At 48.5% G+C, this 27,424-nt stretch overlaps 1 protein-coding gene across 2 annotated transcripts; it reads right to left on the reverse strand.

Moving 5' to 3' along the window:
* On the reverse strand, positions 1-26,625 carry LOC137593524 (protein inscuteable homolog). Of its 2 annotated transcripts, none has more exons than XM_068312307.1 (13): positions 26,336-26,625; positions 16,748-16,824; positions 10,841-11,207; positions 10,689-10,741; positions 10,493-10,616; positions 10,189-10,302; positions 7,096-7,221; positions 5,091-5,262; positions 4,808-4,986; positions 4,588-4,654; positions 4,293-4,448; positions 2,914-2,990; positions 1-1,965 (listed from the first exon to the last, which is right to left on the reverse strand). In XM_068312307.1, exons 2-13 carry the CDS (start codon positions 16,804-16,806, stop codon positions 1,837-1,839), a joined length of 1,623 nt encoding a protein of 540 aa, XP_068168408.1. In that variant the 5' UTR covers positions 16,807-16,824; positions 26,336-26,625; the 3' UTR covers positions 1-1,836. The 2 variants fall into 2 exon arrangements, with proteins under 2 accessions (XP_068168408.1, XP_068168409.1); XM_068312308.1 differs by lacking the exon at positions 26,336-26,625 and adding an exon at positions 22,107-22,282.
* Between the last annotated feature and the right edge of the window lie 799 nt (positions 26,626-27,424).

A 27,424-nucleotide genomic window follows, 5' to 3' on the forward strand; every position in this document is an offset into this window, starting at 1 on the left:
GAGAATGTTTTATTTTATTTTTTTTAAAAAAGGCCATAAAAGCAAAATCGGTACAAATAAATTAACAATAAAATATATTTCTTTTTTTCACAAAACGTGTGTGATTGATGTTTGGAGATGTGAAGATGTGAAACAACTCAAACTTTATTATGGTTCTGACTTTTATTTGTGCATCAAAACTCTTTGTCACATGAGCCAGATTTTTTTTGTCATAATTGTTCTTTATTAAACTCCGGCTGGTCGACATGCAGCATGTCATGGGGGAAAATAGTAGATGAGGACATAGTCAAAACAATATTTTGTATTCCTGTAAAAGGAGTTTTAAAAAATGACTCTCTAAAGTCAAATCCTGCTTTTACATGATTAAATAAACCCCAATAATCCATTAATAAACAAAAGCACATGTTACTGCATCCTTTTCAGAGTCTGATTACATGAAAATGGGCGAGAGGAAAAAATCCAAGAGCTTGGAAAGCGAGAAAAACTCAAAAAGTCAGTTGGTTGTTGGCATCATGATGGTCGAACCAAAGCAGTATCAAAGGAACCGATGTTTTTAGGCTGTCTGTTTAGTTCTCCTCTGTGTCGATACATATTTCATCGGGTCTCAACAAAGTGAGGCAGGAGCATATTCTATCACAAAGGGCTGTGAACACAGTCCCACACGACGCACACACCAAGCAGCACAATTGTCTCTGCGCCGGGTCGGAGTAACAAGTCCAGGCGCAGCAGAAGTGCCCTCAGGTGAAAAAGAAGCTGCACAGAAAGCAAGAAGACTCGATTGTCTCTCCAAGGAGAGGAAGGCCGATGGAGGAAAAAAAAAACAACCTGAGAGTGTTTTCATCAGAGAGAGGACAACACAAAGGACAAGTTGTGCAGACGCGCTGCTGGTCGTGTCCCAATCAATCCGATGGAACTCTTGCAGATGTAACCCTCATCAAGGCCAGAAACGGATTGTAGAAAGTTGAAATTCTGATGAAATAAAGTTGTTGTTTTTTTTCATAATTCATAACTGACATATTCTTTCCAAAGAAATCCAGAGATTATCCAGGATCCTCTGATAGATTCGGACCCTATTCTGGTTCTTTCTCGTGTCTGGTGACTCGTGTAGGGAGGTCTAGGGTTCTCGTCTCCGATGAGAGTGAATCATTCCAGCAGCCAGTCGCAGAGATTTTTCTATTCCTGACTTTATTTTTAGAAATCCTGCTAACAGCAAATACATGACATCAAATCGATGGTTGACTCTATTTCAAGCATGGCGTACAATAACGGTATTTCTCTTAAATTAACTAAAAAAACAATTCTATTTTTAAATTCGAGACCTGAAGCCTCGATGAAAAAAAGCATTTAAATACAAATATTTCCCATTTCTCAAATAACAAACTCAAAACATGAAGTAAATGAAAATAATTTAGCTGCAAATTATGAATAAAGTGGATGCTGATTGTTAATTTTTTTTTTTTAAATGCAATATATATTTTTAACAGTAATACATTATGTAAGAAAAACATCCTGGTGCTGCGACCCTAAACGCATCAGATGAGTTCAGGTGTCGATCCAGTCGTGTGGACCAGAATGCTTCAGATACGGTTAAATAAATTGCACAGCGGTGGCATAAATAAAGTGTTCCCTCTCAAAACCAGAGTTCCTCCTGGTTCCAACTCATTTTCTCGTAGGTGCACACATTCACGTCATCTGGGTCACACCTCCACCACCCCCACTATGGAACCTGGATTCAGATCTCCTCTGCTGCTGCACGTGCACGAAGCAGCGCGTGTCCGTGACGCTGGCGCCGCATTGGAATCTCCGGTGTCAGCGTGGCGTGACGTTGGCGGGACGTCACACGAAGCTCTCCTCCATGTTGGAGCACAGGAGGAAGGAGTCGACCAGCCGCGGCTTGATCAGCTGCTGGTGGTCGGCGGCAGCAATGCTGTCTGGACACCCCGCTGCCAGCCTCCTCAGGGCCGCCTGCACACACACACACACACACACACACACACACACACACACACACACACACACACACACGTCCATTCAGCTGCTTCATGCAAATCAATCCACAAGTTTTTCCTGCAATCATGAATATTTTTGAAAAATGCTTTTTAATACACAACTCACACAGATTAAGGGCCTCTTTTCTGACCCGAGCCTCATCTTTCTGCAGGTTTTGTGTAATTTGATCCAGTATTTGTGTGATAAACAGTAAAAAACTCTTCGGCCAGAATCCCCAAACCGAGCTGATTCAGTCCTACCGGACCAGGACCAGTGTCACCAGCTGACATAGCGCGTTATAACACACGTGTGTCATCCTAAACTCCTTCCATCGTGGACACTCACATCTCAGATTACAAATGATCTGCGGGGGCTCCTCTTAAGGTCACCCGACCCCCGGCTCCACGCGTGGATGAGAGGATGAAATAGAATCGCATTAATCCGAACGGACTGGAGAGCTGCTGCAGCCCAATTAGAGCATCATGGGTTTGAAAGCCCTCCATAGGCTCTGATGACGGTGATCAGAATGGGAGGATGATAATACACACACACACACATACACACACACACACACACGCCGGGTCTTATGCATGATATGTACATATTTAAATACAATCTGCAGTTTTCTTTGTGTGACTTGAACAAATCAAGGGTGTGATGGTTTGTCAGGTGTCACACACACACACATTCACACACACACTGCCCCGTGGAGGTAATTAAAGTGTGTGTCCGTCACATGTGGGTCTGTGCGTAACACACTCCGTTCACGCAGGTGATTTAAAGCGCGGAGCGTTTTAAGGGTCTGAGGGAAAAAAGGAGGTTTGAACGTTTGAATGACGTTATTTGTATTCAAGACATGGAGTCATTTACACATGTTCACACACACACACACACACAAACACACACGAACACACACACACCTACCAGACAGGCCACCAGCACCGAGTCGCTGTTATTTCTCTCCGTGGGGGAGCGACAGAGTTCAATAAGACGAGGAACAGCTGAGAAGAGACAAAAGAAGACAAACCAGTTATAAACCCGTTGTTACCCGTTACAAACCATTACAAACCCGTTACAAACCATTACAAACCCGTTACAAACCATTACAAACCCGTTACAAACCCGTTACAAACCATTACAAACGCGTTACAAACCATTACAAACCCGTTACAAACCATTACAAACTCGTTAGAAACCATTACAAACTCGTTACAAACTCGTTACAAACTCGTTACAAACCCGTTACAAACCCATTACAAACCCGGCACTTCCTAGACGCAGAGCAGATCGGGTTCTGATTGTCTCCTGAATTAACAATCAGACAGTTCTGGGTATTGAACAGTGACATGTGGTCAGGAGAGTTAGGCTAGGCCTATTTTCTGTTATTTTTTGTTTATCATCACCAATTTCAGTTTCCGTTTGACAGATTATTTTTATTCAAAATGGCTGAATTTTCACATTTATCACTGAAATCCTGATCAGAGACCTGCGGTGAGACACCAGCCAGCCGAGCCTCACCATGGATTGATCAGTGACTCCACTAGCTGTGCTGGTAGCTAAACAGTGAGACCGTAATGCTATCTCTCTATATGTCACGATCAAAACATTCAAAAATGTTTGCTCTGTGAAGTAAATTCCCATAATTTAGCTAATGTACATAATGCACAGTGTTTTTTGTCAACAAATGCGTGTGTGTAACGTCTTTCTGGAGTTGAGTGGTCCTGAAACCGCTGGGAAAAGGCATGAAGTGAGGCACGCAGTTCTCCTGCCTCATGGTAGGGGGCGCTGGTGATCCCAGGGGTTTGGACAAGGAAGAAGTGGCAGTAAACTACAATCTACAGTCAGCAAGTCAAGTGCAGCCATTCATTTGTTTTCCGCTCGCCTTGCTTTACTATAAAAATGGAGGACTGCATCTCAACTCAAAAATGCTTTCGATGCTTTTGTTCAGAAGCAGCGGCGCGTGGACTTCATTTATAAGTAAAAATAACAGATAAAAAAAATTATTATTTTTGAATCAAATGTGCTTATTTGTGTGTTACAGTTTGTACGTGTAAATATTTCTGCTACGAGACTTTAAAAATAACCCACTGACTGTTGTTAATTAAATGGTGAATGAGCTGCACTGTCGGTTGGTTTGGTGGTGAACATCTTCATCTGATGATGATGACGTCAGTGCCTCACCAGCCATGAACCCCACCACACGTCACTGGTACTGAATAATGATTAATAACTGATTTCAAACTACTGATCCTACGGGGGGGGGGGCATCGCAGCCCTCCAGGAGGACCCGGGTTCTGCCGCACCTTTCAGCTGGATGGCGGTCTGGGCCACATCCGGGTCTCTGCTCAGGCGGGCCAGGGTGACGGCGGCCTTCTGCTGGACCCGCTCGCAGGCGGCCCCCTCCGACGGGCTGGGGGAGGACGGCTTCTCCCCCAGCAGCAGCAGCAGGCGCTCGATCCCTGGAGGGACACACGATGAGAGATGATCCGGTGCTGCCACCTCCAGGACGATCTTGGAACTGCAGGTTTGTCTCTTATTTCTCTTTAGTTGGAGATATACAGTATATCGATCATATCGAACTGATTGGGAATGGATTACCTTGTTCCTGCAGGACTTCAGACGCGCACTGCTCCAGGACGGACAGGTTCGCCAAAACTGTCACCACCTGAGGTTCAACAGAACCGGATTAGAAACACAATTTAGACATTTTACACTTAAAATGAGACCCAGACCCAGTTTTAATCATAGAAACGTCGTCATTGTCTCCACGCCCTCTTTAGATGGCGCTACTTTGCGCCATCCAGACGCGTGTGCGCACCTGGTCTTTGGAGTAGGGGGTGTCCACCCTCCGGCGGTCCCTGCAGGCCTGCAGCAGGATCTGGATGGCGTTGAGCTGCAGGAGGATCTCACAGGCCATGCTGTCGAAGAAGGTGATGTTGGCCAGGGCTGCTGAGGCCAGGAGGAACACCTCCCCGCAGGAGGCGCTCTCGCACAGCTCTGACAAACACAGCACATCCGTGATGAGTTCGTGGAACAGAACACACCTGACGCGCCTGACGTAGAAATAAAAGTTTCAAACTCTTTGCGTGACGTCCACCCACTGATGAGCGCGGTCACGATGTCGTGCATGCTCTCCAGGAAGCTGGCCAGGTGTTGCGTGGAGGTGTGGTGGGGGGACGTGATCTGGGCCACCACCGCCGCCGCCTCGGCCCTGGCTGCCTCCACGCTCAGCTCGTCGGTCAGGATGTCCGCCAGACACAGGATCCCGTCCACCTGCGCGCACACGCACGGGAGCGCGCATGAGCGTGGAGGGTTAAAAAGGACACGTCACACATGTGTGGTATTACCAAACAACACGGCATCAGCCTTAAAAGGGTTAAATCATCCATCCGGTCTTATTACTATTTAAATGATTTTATATATTACGCGCTCCGTGCGCCTTGAACCAGATGTGCTGCAGTGCAGGTGTTTGTCCACATGGGGGCAGTGCTGCACAGATCAAGCCAACCCCACTCCAGCTGTGGCGCGTCGCTGCGTCCCAGCAGCCACCCTCATCCAGAAGGTTTTGGGTTCATATGAACAGAAATCATTCACATCCTTTGAATGAGTGTGGACCCGAACGGAACCCAAACGGAACCCTCCGACGCGTCAGGAGGAAACAGCCTGACCTCTAGGGTCACGCTTAGGGTCACCTTTCAGTCACATCATCTCCTTACAACTGTTTTTAATGACTTGACCCTCATGGAGGGAAAGTTTGGACCAGAGCATCCGGGTCGAGCCCAACCCGACCCGCCCAGGCGTCACCTGTCAGTCTCCAGGGTAATTCCCTATTTCCGTCTCCTTGGACGTCAGCGGCGACGTGTCGGCACGACCCGCTGACGTGAAACCATCCACCCTCCCCTCCCGTCCCTACCGGACCTCTTCCTCCTCCTCCTCCTCCTCCTCCTCACCGCTAAAACAAACTGCACACTTTTTAATCCCATCAGCCCTCTCTTCCTCACTCATGTTGGGATCAGAACCAGAGCGGTGACGTGTCCACAAAAGAACTGGTTCCACCTCCTCTCTGGGTTCTGATGTGTTCACTCAACGTTTTTAAGTTGTTCTCATGACGAACAGAAAAAGCTTTTTCTGTACTTCCTTCATCCCGACCCGTTCTCCTCCTCGTCATCGTTACAGGATGACATAACGCTCCAGTTGGGGATAAAACTCTTTACGCAGCATCACCACCCAAAGCGGAACGCTGCGATCTCCATCACCCTCCACCGGTGACAGTTGTGTTCCTCAAGCCTGAGTGATCGGCGGCGAGCGTTTGGCGGCGCAGCCTCGCCTGACAGCCTCTCCTGAGGGGGGGGTGGGGGGGTGGTGGTTTGCTTTCCGTTAAAGAGTGTTCACACTCGGATGATTCACGCTGTCCCAGCTGCTCTATATGTGAACACAGACGCCACTGTGGCATCATTACTCAGGTTATATTTGTCTTTCTGGTGCGTCTCTTGTTTATTTGGGCTGAATTCTCCACGGGGAACAATGGAGGACAAACAAACCATGAGATGTCATTAGATGGATAAATACTTTTATTGATCCCGGGGGGAACTTTAGCTTTGCCTGCATAGAACAACACAATGAGAAGTCAGGAGGTCATGTGACGCGGTCAGGAGGTGCCAGATAATGAGCTCACTTCTGCAAACAAGGCCGCCAATCATGACCCATCCTGTTGCGCGTGTCGCTTGATTCGCTCGTCAGAAAAGACGAAAGCCGTTCTGGAATTAAACGGCAGGTTAATGGAGGTCGCCCCGGCAAACCTGGTGAACCCCGAGTTTCCTCAAGTTAACAGAAGGATGGGGAAAGTTTCCCATGGGGGGAAATTACTGTTAAACCAAGAAAGTGTCGGTTTTTAGGAGGATTTAATCAAAAATATGTGGTGTGTTACATTTATATTACATTACATTGAGTTACATTGAGTTACATTTATTAGTTACATCTGGCCCTTTGAGGACAGCCGTGATGCTGATGAGTTTGACCCCCCTGATTTAAGAGAAAAGGAGTTCTTTAAACTCTGCAGCGGGACGAGGTTTTAATTGTGATGTGTGTGTCGTGTGAGGCGTTCACCTTGTCCAGCTGGCTGATGCCCTCCTCCACGCAGCAGATGGACGCCACGGTCCTCAGGGCGTGAGCGTAGAGCTCCCGGAAGCGGTCCTGCCTGCAGATCTTGAACAGGGCCACCACGGCTCCTTCCTGTAGGGGGCGCCAGCTTCAGGTTATCATCCAGTTCGTACGGCGAACGCTCTCCCTGCAGCTTGATAGTGTTTATTTAACCAGGGCCCAAAAATTTAAAAGTCATTTTCCACTTTGAGAATTTACCCACCGGTGGAATCAGCGTTCTTTAGATGTTTTGCGTCACAAGTTAATGTGGGAATAGAATATAGTTTAGAATTAACAAAACAGATTTGGGCGAGACGACAGCCTTCCCCACTGAATTCTACCTTTCACATCGCAGTCGGCTCTTGTCTTCAAGCAGGTATGATTGTGCGAAATGATGGATCAAATTGCTCCTCGCTGAATTGTGCCAATCGGGGGTCCGGGATAGCGTTGGGCTAGCTTCGCTCAGCCGGTCCGCAAAACACAGAACCAATCAGACGGCTCCCACAATCCATCATGTCACGTAAAAAAAAAAAAACAGCCAGAATATACATATTTCATGAGGAGCAGGTGGACAAAAAGATGATTGGCTCCACATAATGGCTGGAAATGTTCTTTTTGGATGCAGCTCAGAGTAAACAAACAGAAATAGCTGCTGTAGTGGCTGCGTGTCGGCGCTGATGACCCCCCCATGACAGAAAACACTTGCGGAATGAATTCCATTCAGTGATAGAGAGAATTACCAGGAGGTAGACGGACCCAAACTACAACCATTATCCTAATAAGACCATTATACCGGGCCGACGCGTCGCGTCCGCTGAGAAGGAAGGCCTCGCCGCCGGGGACTGAAGTGATAATCACGCCGCCCTCCAGCCTGATTGCCCCCCCCAACACTACCACCGCCACCACCACCACCACCACCCTCTGCCTGCCTGATGGAGTTCCCCCATACCTGTAAAGAAAGAGATCTGAACATCCTTCATGTTGCTTCCATCAGAATATTGGTTCTTTTGCTTAAAATTATATTTTTTCATGTTGTGACCACAAAACGTAAAAATGGACTCTTTTCTCCTCAGATGTTTACCATAAACAGGTGATACAGAATAATAATAATACTAATAATAATACTAATACTAATACTACTACTACTAATAATAACTATAATAATAATAATAGTAATAATAATAATAATAATAATAATAATAATAATAATAATAATAATAATAATAATAATAATAATAATAATAACAACTATAAGAAGAAGAACAACAACAATACTACTACTACTACTACTACTAATAATAATAATAATAATAATAATAATAATAATAATAATAATAATAGAGATAGAAAGTGGTTTAATATCAATATGGGGAGGGTTCATAAACGTTTAAATTACTGTAAATAATGAGATAAATAGTCCATCGCTCTATCGCGGAATTAGTTAATCACGTGTGGTTCCTGGAACGCATTAACCGCAAAGAACGAGGGATTACTGTATTTTAAAAGAATTGATTAATCTGTTTTTGTCTCAGTTTAGAAAAAAAAAAAAGCTTTATTATTTGCTTCATTAGGAGATAAAAACACTGGAAGGTATTAGCCTGTTTAGCCGCATTGGCTTTAATTTAAGGTCATAATTTTCTTCTTCACAGACCGTTGGCTTGTCGGTTGTTTCTTTCCTCATCAAACGCCGAGCGGCTCGTTTGTTTCCACTGACGTCTTCCTCTCTCTTCCCCACGGAACGTTTGATTTCCCTCGCACGCATCCCAGCGTTCGCCGCATTAGCATCGCGGCGTGTAGGCTCTAAGTCTGCGCGTTTGCGTCCACACGCCAACGCAGCGTGTGATTTCTTCCTGTTTCGTCGTTTTTTTGCACGATGTCTGACGTCGGTCGAGATTCAGAACCCTGCAGACGCCATCGCGGTCGCCAACGGCGACGCGTGTCGACGGAATCCATCGTGACGACCAGTGAGGATGAGGATGGTCTTTCATTATTGTCACGAACACGTGGAGATTTAATGCATGCAAATTAATTTAATCACCCATCGTAAGTTAATTAAACATTTCTTTCATTTTCAAATGGATTTGTTGACTTGCCACAATTAGTTGAAATCTAATTTATGACTCTGTTTATTTGAATCTGCTGTAATGAATATTTTATCATTAGGAAGACTGCGATCGCTCTCTATATTAGCGGCTAATCAGATTACGCGCTTCGGAAAGGAGTTTAAACGTAAACGTCTGGCATCAAACTTTACGTGGCGACAAAAGGCGGGGGGCGGGGGGCCCAGGAATGGAACGCTCCCACCCTAATGTTTAAACGGCTAATTGCAGTTACTCAAAAACAAGTAATGGGTTGGAACCAAGTGAGGAAACCGATCATGAGTTAAGAGCTGGGCTCTGACAGACAGATTGGCGCTGGCTAATTAATCCAACAGGCAGGTGGAGGACGGTTCGTAGTGGGTATTCATTAGCCGCCGTCGCCAACAGCCCCCCGCCCCTCCCTCCGACGCCTCATGAGGCCTCGGACAGCGGCGCTACGGAGGATAAACACGCCCGAGCAGCCTGCCTCGGTGATCACGGCTCACGCCTAATGGGAGCTGACAGTATTGATCTGTAGATCTGGGCGTAAAGGACACGCGTGTGTGTGTGTGTGTGTGTGTGGTTGTGTGTGAGTGCCGACCATCAGGAGCGGTCTTATCGAAAGCGTCCTGGAAGCAGCCGCTCAACTAATGTCCCATTTAGAGCTGCCGTCTGGTCTGCGCGGCCTTATCTCGCATGGACGGAGCTTTTTAGAGGCATGTAGAGAGAGATAGCCGCGGATCCGGATGACGAGTCGGAGCTGATCGCTCCGGGGGGGGCGTGTCCCAAACCGAGTCAGAGGTGGTGATGTCATCTCCTGGGCGAGAGGCCCGTGTGAACGGCGCACACCTGAAACCATCATCCGTCTCCCTGCTGATTTGTAACCGACGTCAACATCTCCGACCGGTTTCTACGCCCCTGAATGCACCGGTGGAGTCGGGTTCCGATGACTCCGGATGCGAGACGGGCGTGTCCGCCGTACCTTGGCGATGATGCTGCAGAGCTGAGGTCCATCCTGGGTGAGGGACAGCAGGTTGCTGATGGCGCTGCTGATGGCGTGGACGTCGTCAGACGAGTCGATCTGTTTGATCAGAACCTGCCCAAAAGAAAATCAATGAAAGGTTTCTGCTCGGCTTTTCTTTCACACACGGTCTTCATTCTCCAGACGATACGAATACAGTAGAACCTGGAGATATCCATCCGCTAACTAGCAGATGGATACACGGCTCGTATGTGGAGGTTCTCCAGCCTGTTAGACAGAAGCATGAAGAGGGACACGAACATACCCGGATCTCATTGGCTAAGGCCATGTCGATCATGTTGCTGAAGGAATCGCTGACGTCCGTCAGGATCTCGTGAATGGCTTCCCTCATGGACTTCAGGAAGAACTCGTCGTCGGTGTTGAGGCACCTGTGGATGAAGAACCGTTCTGGTGACACACGGTCCTAGTCTCCTTCTGATTGGCCAGACGAAGACTTTTACCTCTCGGTGATGTTGGTCAGCTCCAGACACTTCTCCAGCAGAGATTTCTCATACTTCCCCCCAAAAGAAGAAGAAGAGAAGCACATGAGGAAGAGATTTCTTGATCGGTCCATCAAGGTGATCAGAGATCGATCAAGTAGTTCAGTCATCACCTTCTGCATCTCGGGCGGCGTGCTTCGGGCGGCGCTGTACTCGTGCACCAGCGATCGCACGTGGCAGTTGGCCCTGACGGCGGTGCTGTGGACCCTCTGCCACCGCCCTTTCTCCAGTCGCTGGAACATCTTGCCCAACTCGGTGCTGACCACCAGCGCCCGGCGGAGCAGCGTCTGCAGGTTGTTCCTGGCCACGTGGTCGCCGGCGCCCACCCCCGACGACACAATCAGCTCCCCCTGCTGGGCGTCCTCCTCCACCCCGATGGGCTTGGCCTGGAGGACGCACATGCACTCCACCTCGGTCATGTGGCGGAGATCCTCCATCCAGCGCTGGACGGAGTCGACCTGGAGCGACTGCAGACGGGTGCTGTGGATACGAAGGAGACCAATCAGAACAAAGTGGCTCTAATTCATTAAGTTTACTACATTTATTATAATCTGATGATAAATTATGTCGACTCAGGGTTTGGCGTCTACTGTTTGGTGATCGTCCACCAATAACTGCTGCTTCCTCCTTCCTGGAGTCCGTCTTTAGCTGTACGAAGCAAAAACTTCAGTCTCTAATGAACCAACAGCATCCTTCACCCGGGGGGGATCGAACCCGAGTCGACAGGGAGGGTGGGGTCCGATCCGATCCTCCAGGACCTCTGGGTTTCGTCCAGAGACATCAGGGACATTGCATCTTATTGAATACTGGTCGATCCGGTTCCAGGGATGCATTGCGGTTTTCCGTACACTTAAAACAAACATTTGTCCCAGACTGACAACAGCCAGCGTCATTACATAATATCCTCAGGGGAAGGTATTGAGTTTCAGCTTTTAGCCATAGCCGGTCGCACGGGAATGGTTGATTAGAAAGCCACAACTTCAATTATGTCTAATCCGGGATCAAACACCACAGAGGGCTGGCGGCACTGCAGGAAATCAATGTGGGGTGGGGTCGAAGGTCAGGCAGAGGTCTGACAGCACATGCACCCAGCTGACAGGTGGATTTACGGCGATTAACGGTCCAAACAGACCAGAATGAGGAGTTAACACTCGTTTATCACTCGCTGATTCCTCGACAAACGAACTGGGAAGTCACTTGGAAATTCTGATGAAGTAGAAAAGGTCAGATTGATTCCATAAACAGGCGGAAATCCTCACCTGTCAGGTGAGGAGGTGGACAAACAGTCTGGTTTCCAGAATAAACCTCCCTCCAAAAAGGATTAAGATGAAATCAGCTGTAAATGGAGACTGGAGTAATTATTATGGGGCTCATTCTGCTAAGTGGGGTGAACGGTTCCACAGCGACGCTTGATTCCAGAATATGGATGAGATACGTGTTTTAATTTGAGGTAATTAAGGAACTTAATTTCCCCTAAACGCTCTTTGCAAATCAAATATCACTGAACCTGCTTTAAAAACCACTCCATTTCTCACCATGTCTCTTTTTAGGATAAAGCAGCGACTCAAACTAAAGACGAGCTCCTGGAGCTAAACGCACGAAACAAAAAAACGTCCGAGCCGTCAGATTCCTCCGCAAACAACATGAACTATACCTCTGACCCTCTGTCGTCGCTCCAAACCTTTTCTGGTTACATAACAGCATCGCATGAGGGTGAAGCGTCTGGATTTACATGCCCATCGCGTTACAAAAGCATCCCCTCACCGCAGGAGGAAAAAACGACGGTAATAATGGGCTTATTTTCCAAAGGAGGGGAAACTTTGCACATCAGCTCGCAGGGAATGACAAATATTTACATGCGAGGCCAAGAGAGGGCCGGGCGACAGCAGCGCCATTATCCCAGACGGAGGTCATGAAGCGTGGCTTTTTCCTCGTCTGATGGCAGCTGTCAGTAAACCAGGAGATATTCCTGCTGCTGGCGTGGCTTCAATCCACGTGAAACTGTTCAATAGCAACGCCGAACGAACCTGACCGGTAATCGTTTGACGAATCCAGAAGGATTGCGTGGTTCTTTCACAGTAAAGCGGGTTGGAACCGACGCAGATGTCATTAAAACTTTACGGCGTGCAGGAACTCCGACCGCCGCAGGCATGAGAGGCAAGATGGAAAGTCTTGAGAGCTGACAAATTGTCGGTTTTGTATGGAAACTTAGAGAATATGCAGAAATCTGAGCAACATCGCCAAAAAAATGTGCAGAAAGCCGATGATTCAGCGTCATAATGAACCCGCTTCTCCTCAAACTCAGCCCGATCGCCCGGTTTATGGGTCATTAGTTTTCTTCAGGGGGAGTTCTGGTTCTGACTCATGTTGGGTCTGTCAGCGGGGGCTCAAAGGGGTCTGAACGGGTTTTTATTGCACACACAGAGGAAGGGCATGTCCTGAGAACCACCTGTTAGACTCAGGGTGGGGGGGTGGAGGGTATCTGTCACTTGGGTTTAAAACACGACGCCGCTGCAGTATTTCATTGGATTTCATTAGTATTTTCCTCCTGTCCTCAGTATTCCCAACCCGTTCCCATTCAATCCACTCATTCCTGTCACCTGTGTGGTTTCACCCACCTGCATCCCATCTGCAATCAGGCTCCGCCTACTTAAGCTCTGCTCAGACGTCATTGAGTGAGTCTAATAAACCAACCAAAGTGACCTGTGAATGACGTGTAAAACGCCAGAGTAGCCCAGAACATCGTCACCCCTCACTGGGCTAAAAGAAAGGAAGCACTGCTACAGAACTGCCTGACCACATGTAGCCTTTAGCGTGTGCTAAAAGTACATCATGAATGACCATACAAGTGCTTTTTAACCACAGCATACTGAATCAGCTCGGTGTGAGATCAGCGCTACAGGCATGATGCTAGCGCTAGCACCTGTTGTCACTCAAACACGGCAGGAACTAGTTTTTGCTCACCAGTGGTCGCCCAACGCTCGGGTTGTGCCGTGTTCAACGCTTCATAGAACATGAGCAGGAGTTGAGGAACCAATCAATCAATCAAGTTTTGTTTACATAGTGCTTACTCATGGCAACAGACATTTCAAACCGCGTCAACAGACAGGAAAACCCAACTGAACCCTCCAGAGCATAAGCGACAGTGGCGGGGAAAAACTCCCTCGTTGAGGAAGAAACTGCGGGCAGGACCCAGACTGTTTTGGGCGGCCATCCGCCTCGACCGGTTGGGTGTAAAAGAAATAAAAGGAAGGTAAGGACAGGGTTAGAGGAAGAGAGAGAGGCAGATAAGAGTCAGTGTCTTTATGGTTATAGTTGGACCATTTGATGCTGGCACTGAATTGGGGATGATAACGTCAGGTTGCGTTCACTGCTTTAATTTGTTCGTCCCAGTTAGCTAAACGCCAAACATCATACAGAATGAACCCATGATGTTTGGCGTTTAGGAGCTGACGTGTGTTCAATCCTCGACCAATAAAAGTGTGTTTGTAACTGGAGTCTGACTCCTGGTTCTTTCTGGGGTAGACTTTCCACAGACACGGTTAAACGCTTTGGGTCTGGACCGATTGTTCTCGTAACGTTCTTCTGGAGCTGATAAGGTCAGCCGGGACGGCGTAACCCTGACGGGGGCCGTCATGGTCGTCCGGTTGTCTGCTTTGCATGAATATCCAAGCTTGATGTAATTAGCAAACAAATGGAAATCTTTGTCGACGCCAAACAGAACCACAGTCCAGCAGGAGCAGAGCGAATGGAAACATGGACAGAATAAGCTGCAGCGTTTTCAAAGCAGACCATTGTGGCTTTGGCTCGGATTAAAGGCAGAAACAAGCGCAGTCTTGTCCCGGAGAGAATTTAAAACGGAGCCAAACAGCGAGGAGGATGTTCGTCCTCTGTTATTCGCTGTGAGAAGTTTGCTAAACTCTGCTTTCCTGAGCAAACGCATGACGAATGGATCTAAGAGGAAGGTGAAGGCGTGTCTGACGGAACATCTGGTTGCAGAAGTCACGCCTTGAGTTCCCCCTGAAGTAGCAGCGTGATGAGGCGATACCAAAGCCTCCGACTGGTGAAACCTGGCGGCGGGAGCAGACATCTGACTCCCAGATGTTGGAGATGGTCTCTCATGTGCAGCCAAACCCAGACTCACCTAACAAAGACTGTTCCTCTGCTGGTCTCCGCCCGTCTCGGTTTAACTCCATCTGTTCTGACTCACGCTCCAGGCCTCGCTAGCGTCTGTTTGTGCACACGAAAGGCATTAAGGTTGACGTCCTGCAGGGACTCAAACCATCTCCAGCTGACTAGCATCTCCCTGCAGTTCCATTTCCCTCCCAGTCTCACCATTACACAACTTCCATCGGCTGGGAACGCCAACAGACAAGAAGGAACGCCCGATGCAACGTCGGCGCAGACACTCCATTGACCTCCAGTCATGCAGATATTCATCAAGCGAGTGTATTCCCGCTTGTGTTTGCATTTTACCACCATAAATTGCGCTCATGTCATCGTCCGAAGTACCGAAACACGTGCAGCACAAATAAAACGATGTTTGCGTGTCTGTATGTGATTGTGTTTGAAGGACACACAAAGCAACTCAGACGGGATGCGGTCGTGTTTGCGTGACGAGCGATTTCACATGGGGGGGGGGGCTTTCATTACACGTCTTCTGCAAACACAAAACTGTCAGAAGATATTTATTCACGTTTTATCACCCGAGCGGCGGCTGATGGAGAGGCTTTTCCCATTAGCAGAAAGAACAACCAGCAACGGCGACCCGGATATAAATCAGTTTTCAGGAGACTTTCCTGGAATTGATTTGTGCAACTACACAAGATCCCCAAACCTGTGTTATTTAATTAATAAATTCTTCAGTAAATAAATCATTCTTATAATTAGGCTGCAATGAGTTGTCTATGAATACGGACCAAGCTGTTAAAACGTGTTCTGCCAATCGGGAAAACTGTGTTAATGGAAAAGTGTCTGGAATGTGATTGTCTCGCTAAAATACAGGTTGTCAAATTTACAAGACTGAAAGAGAACCCTTTCCAAATATTAAAAAATATCGTGCAATGAAATCATAAAAAGTTTCATTATTCAGCAAAACTGAGTGAAGATTTTTAACCGTATACTCAGCGTATTGTTCTCTCAGGTCCTAAATCTGATCTGATCGATTGATCATGTTTGATTGATACCCTTAAAAGCACCAGGTTCAGCTCTCGACCCAAAAATGACAGCATGTTTGGCGCGGGTTGTTTTCCTGGATTCAGTATCCATGGTCTGGTCGTCATGGTGATGACCTCTACCCGAGCTGTGACTCTGCACAAACCAGGCGCTGCTTAGGCAGCCGATGATGCTACGGGTCGCTAACGGGCGCCGGGCGTGGGGCGGTACAAGCCACACGTGGCGGGGACGCCCAGCCAGGAGTGGAATTATTTTACTGCCGAGAGAGGAAGTGACATCATCATGTGTGCTTCCCACTCAAATCGCTCCACGCCTGTGTTGTTTCATCACGTATGACTGAACGGTTTTGCTGACAGCAGTTAGAAGAAGAAAAAGAAACCAAGTGACGCAAAACCGTCTCGTAAACGGAGACGCTTTTGTGGATTCAGAGCGAGAAACAAGCACACATTCACCTCCTCACACACCAGCAGGGGTGACCCAACGGAAGCCTGTCACCAATGTGGGCCTCCAACCCCGAACACCGAAGAGTTTTCTCAAACATCCCATCACAACAACTCCCAGAAGCTACAGGTGTGTTTCATCGCACTCCAAACACGACTTCCTAGAACTCGCTTTGGGGCGTCGATGCTAACGCGTGTCCAGGAAGGCTAGCAGAGCATTTTAAGACATCCTGTTAACACAGATGTGTTTTTATGAGTGATGCCATTCAGGGGGTCGAATAATTATGAGCTGCAGTAACAGTTTGGAGATTAAACTTGTGTGCGGTGGCTATAAACACCCGATGTGCGGTTTATATCGCCAGTAAACCCAACACGTAATGGCCGTTGGACGACTCCTCTACTCGCCTCATCGGGGATGAAGAGAGGGAGCTGCTCTGGGGCGACGCCATCCGGTCGGTGGACATCTTACTTCAGCTCGGCACCTGAAACACATTCGACACAAACATCACGGTTACACAAAAAGTGACGGTCGCTGCGTGTTTTCCTCTCTAACGGGGGGATAAACAGTAGAAGTTAAATGTCGGGACTCGAGCGTAGGGTAAGATGGACGCGGCTTCTGCAGCGTTATCCGCCAACCGTATCCTCGTATCGATCTGCCTCCAGGCATTCTATTCCTGTCTCGTCTTTTTTCCCTCCAAGTAATTCAATTATCAATAAACCTGACTGTCTTAAATAGCTGCAAGCCGCTGGTGTGCCAGTGGAATAATATTTGTTATCTTTTAATTTACTGGCCGGCTGCCAGGCGGCGGCTCTCCCTCTTAAGTGCCTGCAACTTTATTCCACCGTTTTATTGATGAATCCCATTTAGATTAGTCCCCCTTCAATTGGGAGAAGCCGGAGACGCCCGATCCTTTTAGTTAATGATATCCTGCAGTGGTGTGGTTGCTAATTCCATGTTTACCGCTCTGCTTAATTAGCGGGTAGTTACAAAGGCACGCCATCAACCACGTCACGGCGGTTTGGTGGGATCGATGGACGAAAGTAGGGGAACGCGCAAAGCACTCTGAAGGCCTTGGAACGTCGACCAGCTGAGGAAATCAAAGCAAATCAAGTTCATGTTTGCTTCAACTGACTCGTCCCGTCTGTTTTGGCGATTGATCGCTTCCTATGGATCAGCGATCACCATTCACAGATATCCGTGGATCAATAGGTGATGAGAGAGATTGGTAATACAGATTCGTTCAGGGAAGACCGGGAGAGGCGGAGGTCTTTTAACCGCAGTCTTGGCATGAATCCTCTGGGGACATTTTCAGAGAAAGCCTCACAGCCAATCAGGGAAGACATCAGTGCTGGGCCAGATCTGAGGTCCTCGCAAGGCTGGGCGTCCACCGTGTGCCGGGAAAACCCTCATCCACCCAGTGCTGGTGGGACGGAGCGCCGCAGGGACTGGCTGATACTGCACCATCATTAATACGAAAGAGGTGCGGATGAAATATATCGACCAATGACTGAGCACGTGCACAGACACTCAGTGTTCCTGGGATTACCATACAAATGAAGATGAGTCGTCCGATCGAGCCGTTCAGTCCTCGGCACTTAGCGAGCGGCGCTAAGTGCCGCGTTAAACGGCCGACATGCAGAAAGCGATCTCCGTCAGAGATCAATTTTTTTTCTCCAAACCACGACTGGAACACGGAGCCGCAGCCGCTTCGGTTTAAACATCCACACGTGCACAAAAGCTATGAGCGCTGCAGAAACCGGCGTTTCCTCAGCAGATGGTCAAAACTTGACGGCCTCCTGGCTAATTTTCTTGCTAGGGTGGAGGTTTCTTTTCATGTCTGGGCTGAAACTGGAGAGGCCCTCGCGGGGTTCCTCACTCGGTTGCCGTGGAGAACTTGTCGGTTGTAGGTAGGCCAAACAAAGGACACCTCTGTCTCGGCCTTATGTCACACGCCGGGTAAAATAACAACCACTCAGTAAGTTGTGTGTGCAAGGAAAATCAGTGGAGTGTGTTCCAGACGGCAGCACATGCATTTATGATTCGAGGGAGATTTAAATGTCGGTTTGTGTTTGTCACGCCGAGTCGGACACGAGTCATCGACAATCTCTCTTATCTCAGTGACCTTTAGACACTCTGGTGGTGTCGCTCAAGCTCTTAACAAAACTTTGGAACAGTAAAAGACCTCAAACCTCCAGGTAGAAGACATTATAAACAGTAGAACCTCGAGATACGAGCTGATCGACATACGAGTTGTGTGAGATACAAGTCATCAGTGTCCGTACTTCAAGATATGAGCAAAAATCGAGCAAAAAACCAAAGTAAAAAATAGGTGGATGGATACGACATCAGCGAGACCGGGTCTTGTTCTTTACCACGTGCTGGTGGATGGATACATCAGCTGAGATCTCATGAGACGTCTCACTCCCATCTTCTATTCTGCCTCAGAAACAATAGAAATCCTCCATGTGACCAGTCAAGAATCCATTTTACACAAACCTCCAAAAGAGCAGTGGTCGCCGATTAAAAAGCAATACCCACTCCTCCTTTAATACCCTGTGGTGAAGCAGAATGCCTCTCACAGACTTTGGGTAAAAACCACAGAAAGAATACAAAACCTCGTCTGCTGAAAGCAAAATAACAAACCAACGCGGCTTCATCCTCCGGCCAAAAGCAATCCATTTTTTTATTTGCAAACTCGTAAGAAATCAAACTCCGAAGAAATGAGGAGACACAAGCAAAACCACTCACCATCGTCAGAGGCCAAACCAGCCTGAATCCCAGTGATGGGGTTCAGGACGGAGTGAGTCAGGATTTGGGGGGGGGGGCTCTTTGTCTAACGGGTTCCTTCTGGTTTGGCTCTTCAGCAGTGATTTAGTCCACGGGTTCCTCTCCTGCTCTCAGAGGAGTCGTCTCCAGCCTCCGGTTGGAGTCACATGGGGAGGGAACCAGAGCAGGATGGGAACCATAGTGGTGGCTGGGGGGGGGGCAGCTCTGCAGACATTCTCATCCCACACTCAGGGAAGTGTTTCAAAGGGGGTCCTTGTACTTCGAACTGTCTGAAGGTTCTGTCCAGGCGCAACAGCCCCCCCCGCCATCCATAATCTGTGGGTCTAAATGCAGGACATTCCACTGATAAGCGCGGCATGGGCAACTTATTTTAGGTCGGGTTTTTACTTCCCAGGCTAAAACACACCCCGGAGATAAATCTGCATCTGGAGGCAGAGGGTTGGAGCTTTTTGGGGGGGGGGGTTGGAATCTCTTCAGTAAAGTTTGGCCCAACCGTCTGCATGTTTCATTGGTCAGGTGGGAGATGATCGATAAATACACCCAACAGACGTCTGTTTAATGGCCCAGATGAGGAAGAACCAATCATTTGATCTCAGATCCAACAACTTCTAGATGGACCAAATCTTCACCAGCTTCCCTGAAGGAATGAGATCCGTGCCTCATGAGATGTGGAATGTTTCCCATCCCATCAAAATCACCTGATGAGACCATTTCTTCTGGTCACCAGAAGCCAAACCTTCATCAGTCCAGTCGGCGCTGGTGAACACCAAACAATGCTTTATCTGTTGTGCATCATCTCCTCCAGAAAGTGAACATCAGCACCCAGAACAGACTATTTCCCTCTCCCCCTGGTCGTCTCCTGCACAGGTTGCTCTGTGTGATTTACTGACGGGGACCTGAAGCTATTACCAATCCATTTGTGCCCCCTTCAGAACGAGGGGGGTGTCGGACTCCTGCTGCCTCCATCAGGTTGTGTATTTTGAGGTATAAATAGGTATAAATCTGACCAAACTGCACCGAACCTGAGACCGACTTGTGGCTCTTTAAACTGGGTAGTTTTCACACAAACTACTCCGACTGCATAATTCACTTCCCTGGTGGTCAGTCTGCAAATTATGGACTGTAGTATAATCTATATATTGCTTTCTTGAGCTGCTGCCAGACGGCGGGTATGAAGTCATGCTTTGAGAGTTTGGAACACACGGCAATGGACGAGCAGGAGGGGACAAACCTTCTACATCTAATGTGCGTAAGCCTGAAGAAGAGTCTGTATGGGATGTTAATATGATCCCTGAAAGATGTGCATCTGAGATCTGTTCTGAGTGATGTTAAATCTAAATATCTGATTATTTTATCCACATTCACAGGAACCCTTCATATTTTAATCCTTCTGCCTGAATCTCAGTATAAACGACACCTCTAGTCTCAATCACTTGTGACGCTAAAGGCCAACCCCCCCCCCCAGCTGGGAGCACTCCTGGAGTTAACTCCATGTCTTCAACATCACTGAGTTTTCTTTGAATGAGTGGAAAAACTGAAACCACAGCAGCACATGGACTCAGTCACACGGCCTTTAAGGTTCATCTAGATCGCGTGTGTCAAACTCAAGGCCCGGGGGCCAAAAGTGGCCCTCCACATCATTTCATGTGGCCCGCAAGAGCATAGGTCAGAGTGTCTAAAAATAAATAGTCAAAAGTGCGCTCTGACCCACACCACATTCCCCACAATGCAGTAGTTCAGCCCAATTTAACTCTGACTAAACGTTGTGAACAAAGTTAATGTCCTAACTTGTGTCTGATGTTATTTTTCTGTATTGATTGATAGTTTGATCCTTGATTGATGGAGTTCTGTGGGTTTGATAACCTGACAAATTAAATTTATTTTATAACAGAGAAACAAACAAACATGTTTTTTCGGTGCTACTGTAATATTTGGAACTTGAATAAGTCATAAATTCAGAGTTTTTTAATATTAAGGAGTAGTTACATTCATTTTACATTTGTTTTATTGTGTTTATTTTGTTTTCTACTCATTTGATTGTCTCATTAGATGTGGTGTCATCGCACTATATTACCAACTCGACTCCGCATGATCCCCTTTCTGCTTTTCCATTAACTGAAAGTACCCGGCGAGGGAGTTAGACAGTCAACACCGACGGAAAGCGAGGGCGGATTTGCTGAGAAAGTATTAGAATTCCTCCTTAATGGATCATTTAAGCCGTCCTGACTTTAAAAATCAATTTGTGAGCAGGAGACAGCAGGTTAGCATTCAGCATGTGTCACCCGCCCCCACAGAGGAGATGGACATGCTGGACGGGTGAAGCGCTCCCCAAGTAATGGACCTGACAGCAGTTTTGCCCCATTGTACTTGTGTCAGTCATCCTGCAGCCCTTCGGCGTCGCACCAGAGGCACGAGAGGAAGTTCTTCACCTCCCAGATTTCTCTCTTCAGGAGTTTTTTGGGGAACAAATCATCTCAAATGACAATCAGATGAACAGGAAGTTAATCAGGAGGAGCATGTGTGCAGTTTGGAATTCTTAACTTTCCAACCAGTCTTAGCAGGGAGTTCTGAAAGTTCACGGGCCTCCGTGCCTCCCCTTGTAAGGCGAAAACATTTGAAGCTATTCGAGTCTGGAAAACATTCCGTCTTGAGCGTAATAATGTGGAAATACCCCCATGGGGTTCGGACCTGTGTCCACACGCTGAACCTGTAACCCAACCGCGGGCGAGATCGGCCACCCTGCTGAACGTCACACTAATACAAACGGACGGAGCGCTAGAAGAGGGACTCGTCCAGACGGCAGCGATGACATCACGCTTCACCCCCACAAAAAGATTCAACTTAGCTGCATCCATGACGACAGCGGCCGACCACAGGTCTGCTGAAGCGAACACTCAGTCTTATTGCTTTATGGTCAGCTATAAAAGTCACCCTAATCCTCATTCCTAGACAAGAGCAGTTTGAGCAGCACCGTACCTCCTGACAGCTCCAACAGGCCCGACGTCATGCCAACCGAAATATCCAAATGCATTTTCTGCTTCCCGCTTCCATCCACGCTCAGCTGAGGAAATAACAGACGGCGAAGAAGTTCAGAGGTAACGGAGCTCCGAGGCCTCCGACGGGCCAAACGATCAGTGGAAGGGGGCCGGGTGGGTACCCGACACCAGGAGCTGCTTAATAATGAAAGACTGAGGTCTGCAGAGTCTCTCTCTCTCACACACACTCTCTCACACACACACACACACACATGCGCCACATGGCTAATGGAGAGTCATGCTGACATAATTGGAGACAGGCTTACACCGCGGTCAGGTAAAAGTAGGCTATAGGACCATAATCAGTCAGGAGCAACCCGACACGTGTTGCTAACAAAGTTCTCTGTCATCACCCAGCAGCGTTCTGCACCTCACATAGCGGCCGCAACAGTTTACCGGGTTTTTTATTACCCTGAAATAGTCTGTCTAGTGTCATAAAAGGTTCTTTTATGGTTTTGGTGGCGTTTAAAAACGGACCTTCAGTCTGAAGACAACATGGGTCACAACCCTGTTCAGAAATAGCAGACTGATGGGTGTGGTCGTGACCTCATCGCTGCCACGCCCGACTCGGAGCCAGGATGTTACCGCCTGGTGATCAGTCAGCTGAGGATACGGATGGAAAAAATACCCAGCAGGACGTTGTTTGTGCGTCTGGTTGACCTGTTTCTGATTGACTCCGCCCCCCTGGAACACCTGCTCCACATTTCATGTCTGTATTTAAATTTTCTCCACTTCTTAGTGGTAAAAAAAAAAGATGGGAGGACGCATCCTCCTGCAGTCCAGCCATCCTCCCGTGTGTTGAATGAGTAAACGTGAAGAAGAGACCAGAGGAGGTGAACCCCACCCTTTAGGAGACACCTGACAGGTGAAGCTGCTTCTGCTTACTGAACATTTACCCCTGATGGATTCAATCCATGTGTGGGGAGAAACGACCAAACCTTTAAAGTCAGGAATTCCGTGGCATCATCTTCCAGGCTGGACCTCAGGCCTCAGGCCAGGGGTCCTTTGAAGCAGATTCCTGACGGGCGGGGGCTCTCAGGCCCCCCCACCGCCATCCTGATCAACTCCTGTCAGTCATGCAGAGAAGGACCTCACGGACATTAACGTCACGCGGCCCCTTCAGTTAGATGGAGTGCTTTGGGAATGGCATTGGCCCAGTTACGGCCCACCTTCGCTTGTCAGGGGAGGGGGGCTCGTAGAAACATCAGAGTCGAGCCATCCATACCCACAATTCATTGGAAGCTGTCCGTCCACCCGTCACCGCCCACCGTCACCTGATGTATCGCCATGATGTCATCGCCGGGGCCGCATCATAAATAAACCTTCAGTGGATGCTCGGCTCGGACGTCATGTTTTAGCCCCCGGGTGACCCCCCATCCCAGGGCCACACGTGGAGCAGCAAAAAGGGGAGGGGGAGGGGGGTAATAACAGCAGCAATTGCTCGCCAGTTGGACTCCACAGCTGTTTGGCATTAGGAGGTGGGCGTAGATGAGGTGGGTCCATATGTGGGGGTTTACTGAAGGGGGGGGGGTCCAACTGGCCAGATCACAGGCACCACAACCCCGGGGGCAGGGCAGGGCAGGGCGGGGTTCTCCAGGGCGTTTCCCTCCAACTGTTTTCCTCGACTGAAGTCGAGACACGTGCAGGGAGAACGGGACACACATGGGGGGGGGGGGTCAGGGTGATCAGAAAATATCTGCAGAAAGGGTTTGCAAGGAACACACACACACACACACACACACACACACACACACACAATGTAATTTCAGCGCTATTCTTTCTCATTGGAGCCTGGAGCGTAAACACGAGAGCGTTGTGTGTAATTACGTCTGGAGGAACGTTCACCGCGTCTCCGTGGAGATAAACAGCGTTTGATTTAAAAAAAGGTACGGCGCCTGTTCCCACACAGATATTTATGAAAGAAAGGCAACGTTCCAAATCCTTTGAGTTTTATTTTGCACCTCAAGTTAAATCAAGACCCCGTCCAATTACCGGGTGGAGATGGGAGGAAGAGGAGCGGACTGGTGCTCTGATATTGATTTATGTCCTTATGGGGCACACCTACACGAAAATTTATACGTGCACTCTCCTAATTGAGTCCCCACTCTGAGCCGAGAGCCTCCTTTGAGTCATGAGCGCCGTCGCCGTGTCAACAGTCACCATCCGCCCACGTTAAAGCGGCGTCGGAGATGTTTATGTGACGCACGGGCGGCGTCCACGTTGGGCCATGTGAGGAAAAAAAAAAAAATCAATGTGGGGGGGGGGGGATTCCTCAAGGGTTTTCTGCATCGCGCCGCCGACCGGCGGAAGTTTGGTGTTTATTTTTGTTCAACTTAAATCAACTAGAAAAAGTTTTTCACAACTTCGCCGAGCGACAGCTGCAAAACAAAAAAAAATCCTGTTTGATTAATGTGTGAGACTGGGAACTGGCTCCAGTGGGGTCAAAGGTCAGCGAGTCAGAGAGAGTGTAGGAATGCACAACTTTAGTCTGAAGGAGTCGTCTTCCTGAACGTTTTGTTTTAATTTTTAAAGAATTTTTAACAAACTTTTTTGTTCTTTTTTGTCGTTTTAGTCAGAATGGAATCCTGTTCCACCTCCGTGTTTTCTTCCATTCCCCCCATCCTGCTCGGGAAGCTCTTTGGATTAATCGATCTCCTTCGGTGGACTTTTATCCGATGCGTTTATCGGCATTTTCTTCCTACTCTTGACCGATCCCATGATGCTTTGCTCACAGCGACGTTAGTGACGTCTGACAGACACAAATTCTCCATCTTCCTCTGATTCTCCATCTCTCTGTTCCGTAACTGGATCAGTCGTCATGACGATAAATTCCACGATTCGAAGCCTGATTTTCCCTGACAAGCTCCACACCTCACTGATGTCTACAGACTGGCAGCCAGAGGGTTAAAAACAGTGGTGATGGAGGATGGAAACGTCCTGCACCGAGGTGGGATCCCGCCTCCAGCAGGGATCCAGACGCGTGAACATTATAGTTCGACTTCTAGGAGCAAAGAACCCAAAACCAGACTCGTAAAGCGACGTGCAGCTTCACGCTTCCATCTTTAGCTGTGGTCACGACGCTCAGCCACGCCCTCAGCGACGGGCGGCGCCCATCGGCGAGGGAGGGCGTGGCACCGAGGACCGACGGACGGGAAAAACAATATAAATCTGTGCCGGTGACGAGAAAATCTAATTCAACAGCGTGACAGCACCATGAGGGCCACGCCCACACATGTGGCCACGCCCGCCTCAGCTGGTCACCAGGGGAGGAAAATAAAAGCATGGCAGCGCCACGTGGGCCGTCATGCTACGCTAACGTTAGCAGCCAGGATCGACAGAGAACTTCAATCCCATTGGCCAGAATAAAAGTTTACAGGAAAGGAAGGCGGAGTTTGTCCAAGTGTCGTCATGACGGCGCGCCGCGCGCAAAACGGCGAGCGTCAATCAACTCCTGGAGGAAGTGGGGGCCGAGGCGACCGCGGGCGAGGCTCCTGCCCCGGGTTCCGTGTGCCGCCGCGTTCTCCCCAGCATGCAGAACGCCTCCTCCCCCCTCACAGCTGATGTCAAGAACATCTGCAGACGCTCACGGCTTCTGGGGGAAGCCGACGCACGAAAGAGATCGGGAAAAGAGATGCCAAAGAGAGGAAATGACCATCAGATACCAGACGAGCGTGAAAAGAATCCCCACGGATCAGAGAAGGAGAAAGTCAACACGTAACTGCTAACACACACACACACACACACACACACACACACAAATCGTCGTTACTGCCGATCTCGCTCTGATCCTCTTTTATTTCCCCGACGTTCCAGCTTCCGTCACTCCCACACAAACAGGATCAGCCGGCGTGAACAGGAAACGAGTCTCTTCAGCCCTCCTTCTGTTTGTGTTCTCGTTGTTAAAAGATGACGTCACTGAGTTGACAGTTTGTCCCACGGCCTCAAAGTAGCCACGACCCATTAAATCACCGTTTAAAGGTTTGTAATCCAATCACAGAGCTTCACGCTCCTACCACAAACAGGATGGGACATCTTGAAAGCTGACACCTGTTTATATGGTTTTGAAGATGCTCTGACGTCCTACGGCCCCTGAATCTAACACACCTCTGAAGGCACAGATGTCCCGTTTCATCCTCAAACAGACTTCACTGAAGCAGGATTCAGACTCACCTCTCCTGTTGGGTCAGTCCCCGGTGAGGCTCATGGTCACGGCGTCTCCCCCCCCCACCCCTGAAACCCGGCTTCAAACCGTCTCCGTCCTGCGTCTCATTCAGCCTCTCCGTCTCGCTGTGGGCCGACCAAACCCCCCCAAACCCCGCTGCTGTGGGACTGCTCGCAGTCTGGACGCGACCAGCCTTAAAGGCTGTTCTCAGGGAGAAAAAGCCCACATCCCACTGTCAGTCAAGCAGCCCAGCATAGTTTCAGCCGGGCCGCCGTCCAAACAGACATGAAACTATTCTATTTCGGGTCTGCCATATGAGCACTGGTGCTTTTCTAGGGGGGGTGGGGGGTGGGGGGGGCCTCTGTGGTGAAGCATGTAATTGTAGAGTCACCAGTTCTGGAGGGATGTAATTGCAGACCTCATCAGATAGAGAGAAGCTGCCAGCAAGTCAAGGTAAGAACTTTAAATAAGAGTAAAAAAAAAAAAAAAAAAAGACCCAAAAACACACAAACCACATAAATAAATGAGGAGCTGGGATCCAGATGTGTGGCAGAGGAGGAGGAGGAGGAGGAGGAGGAGGAGGAGGAAGGAGCGGCAGATGAAAGAAGTGCAATGGCAGCAGAATGAAATCCCATTCCTGACGCGGTGGAAAAGGTGTTTACCTTTTCACACAAGATGGAAAAGTGGGACCGGGGTGGGGGGGGGGGTGAGAGGACGTCAGGAAGGGCCCGGTGTTGTTTCTGGAACTCCACCATGTGAACGTTCCCGGGTGTCCGCTTTCACATCAGCCTTGGAAATGACTACCTTATGGAACAAATGGGGGACTTTTAAAAAATGAGGAAGGAAAATGGGGATGTAAACGGCGTCCGGCTGGTTCCTATTAGGTTCACGACTTCGGCTGGTCCAGGGCGCACATGAATACGTGAGCGAGTCAGCGGCGTGTGATTACATGAATGAGGCGGCTCACGAAGGCCCGCGACGCTACACAGCTAATAAATATTAGCTTTAACTTCAATCTGAATGCAAACACTTAATTTCCTTTAAAATATTACCTCGTTTCCTGGTAAAGAAAGTAGCCGTTGTTTCATATTCAGGCA

Source organism: Antennarius striatus, chromosome 4 (genome assembly GCF_040054535.1).
Source record: "Antennarius striatus isolate MH-2024 chromosome 4, ASM4005453v1, whole genome shotgun sequence".
NCBI lineage: Eukaryota > Metazoa > Chordata > Actinopteri > Lophiiformes > Antennariidae > Antennarius > Antennarius striatus.

Excerpts from the sequence above, each read along its gene's own strand:
- LOC137593524 (XM_068312307.1), bottom strand. The coding sequence starts at position 16,806 with ATGTCCACCGACCGGATGGCGTCGCCCCAGAGCAGCTCCCTCTCTTCA. Across the intron at positions 4,987-5,090 it reads CATCGTGACCGCGCTCATCA|AGCTGTGCGAGAGCGCCTCC; the intron begins GTGGGTGGACGT and ends TGTGTTTGTCAG. Across the intron at positions 1,966-2,913 it reads CGGTGCTGGTGGCCTGTCTG|GCGGCCCTGAGGAGGCTGGC; the intron begins GTAGGTGTGTGT and ends GTGTGTGTGCAG.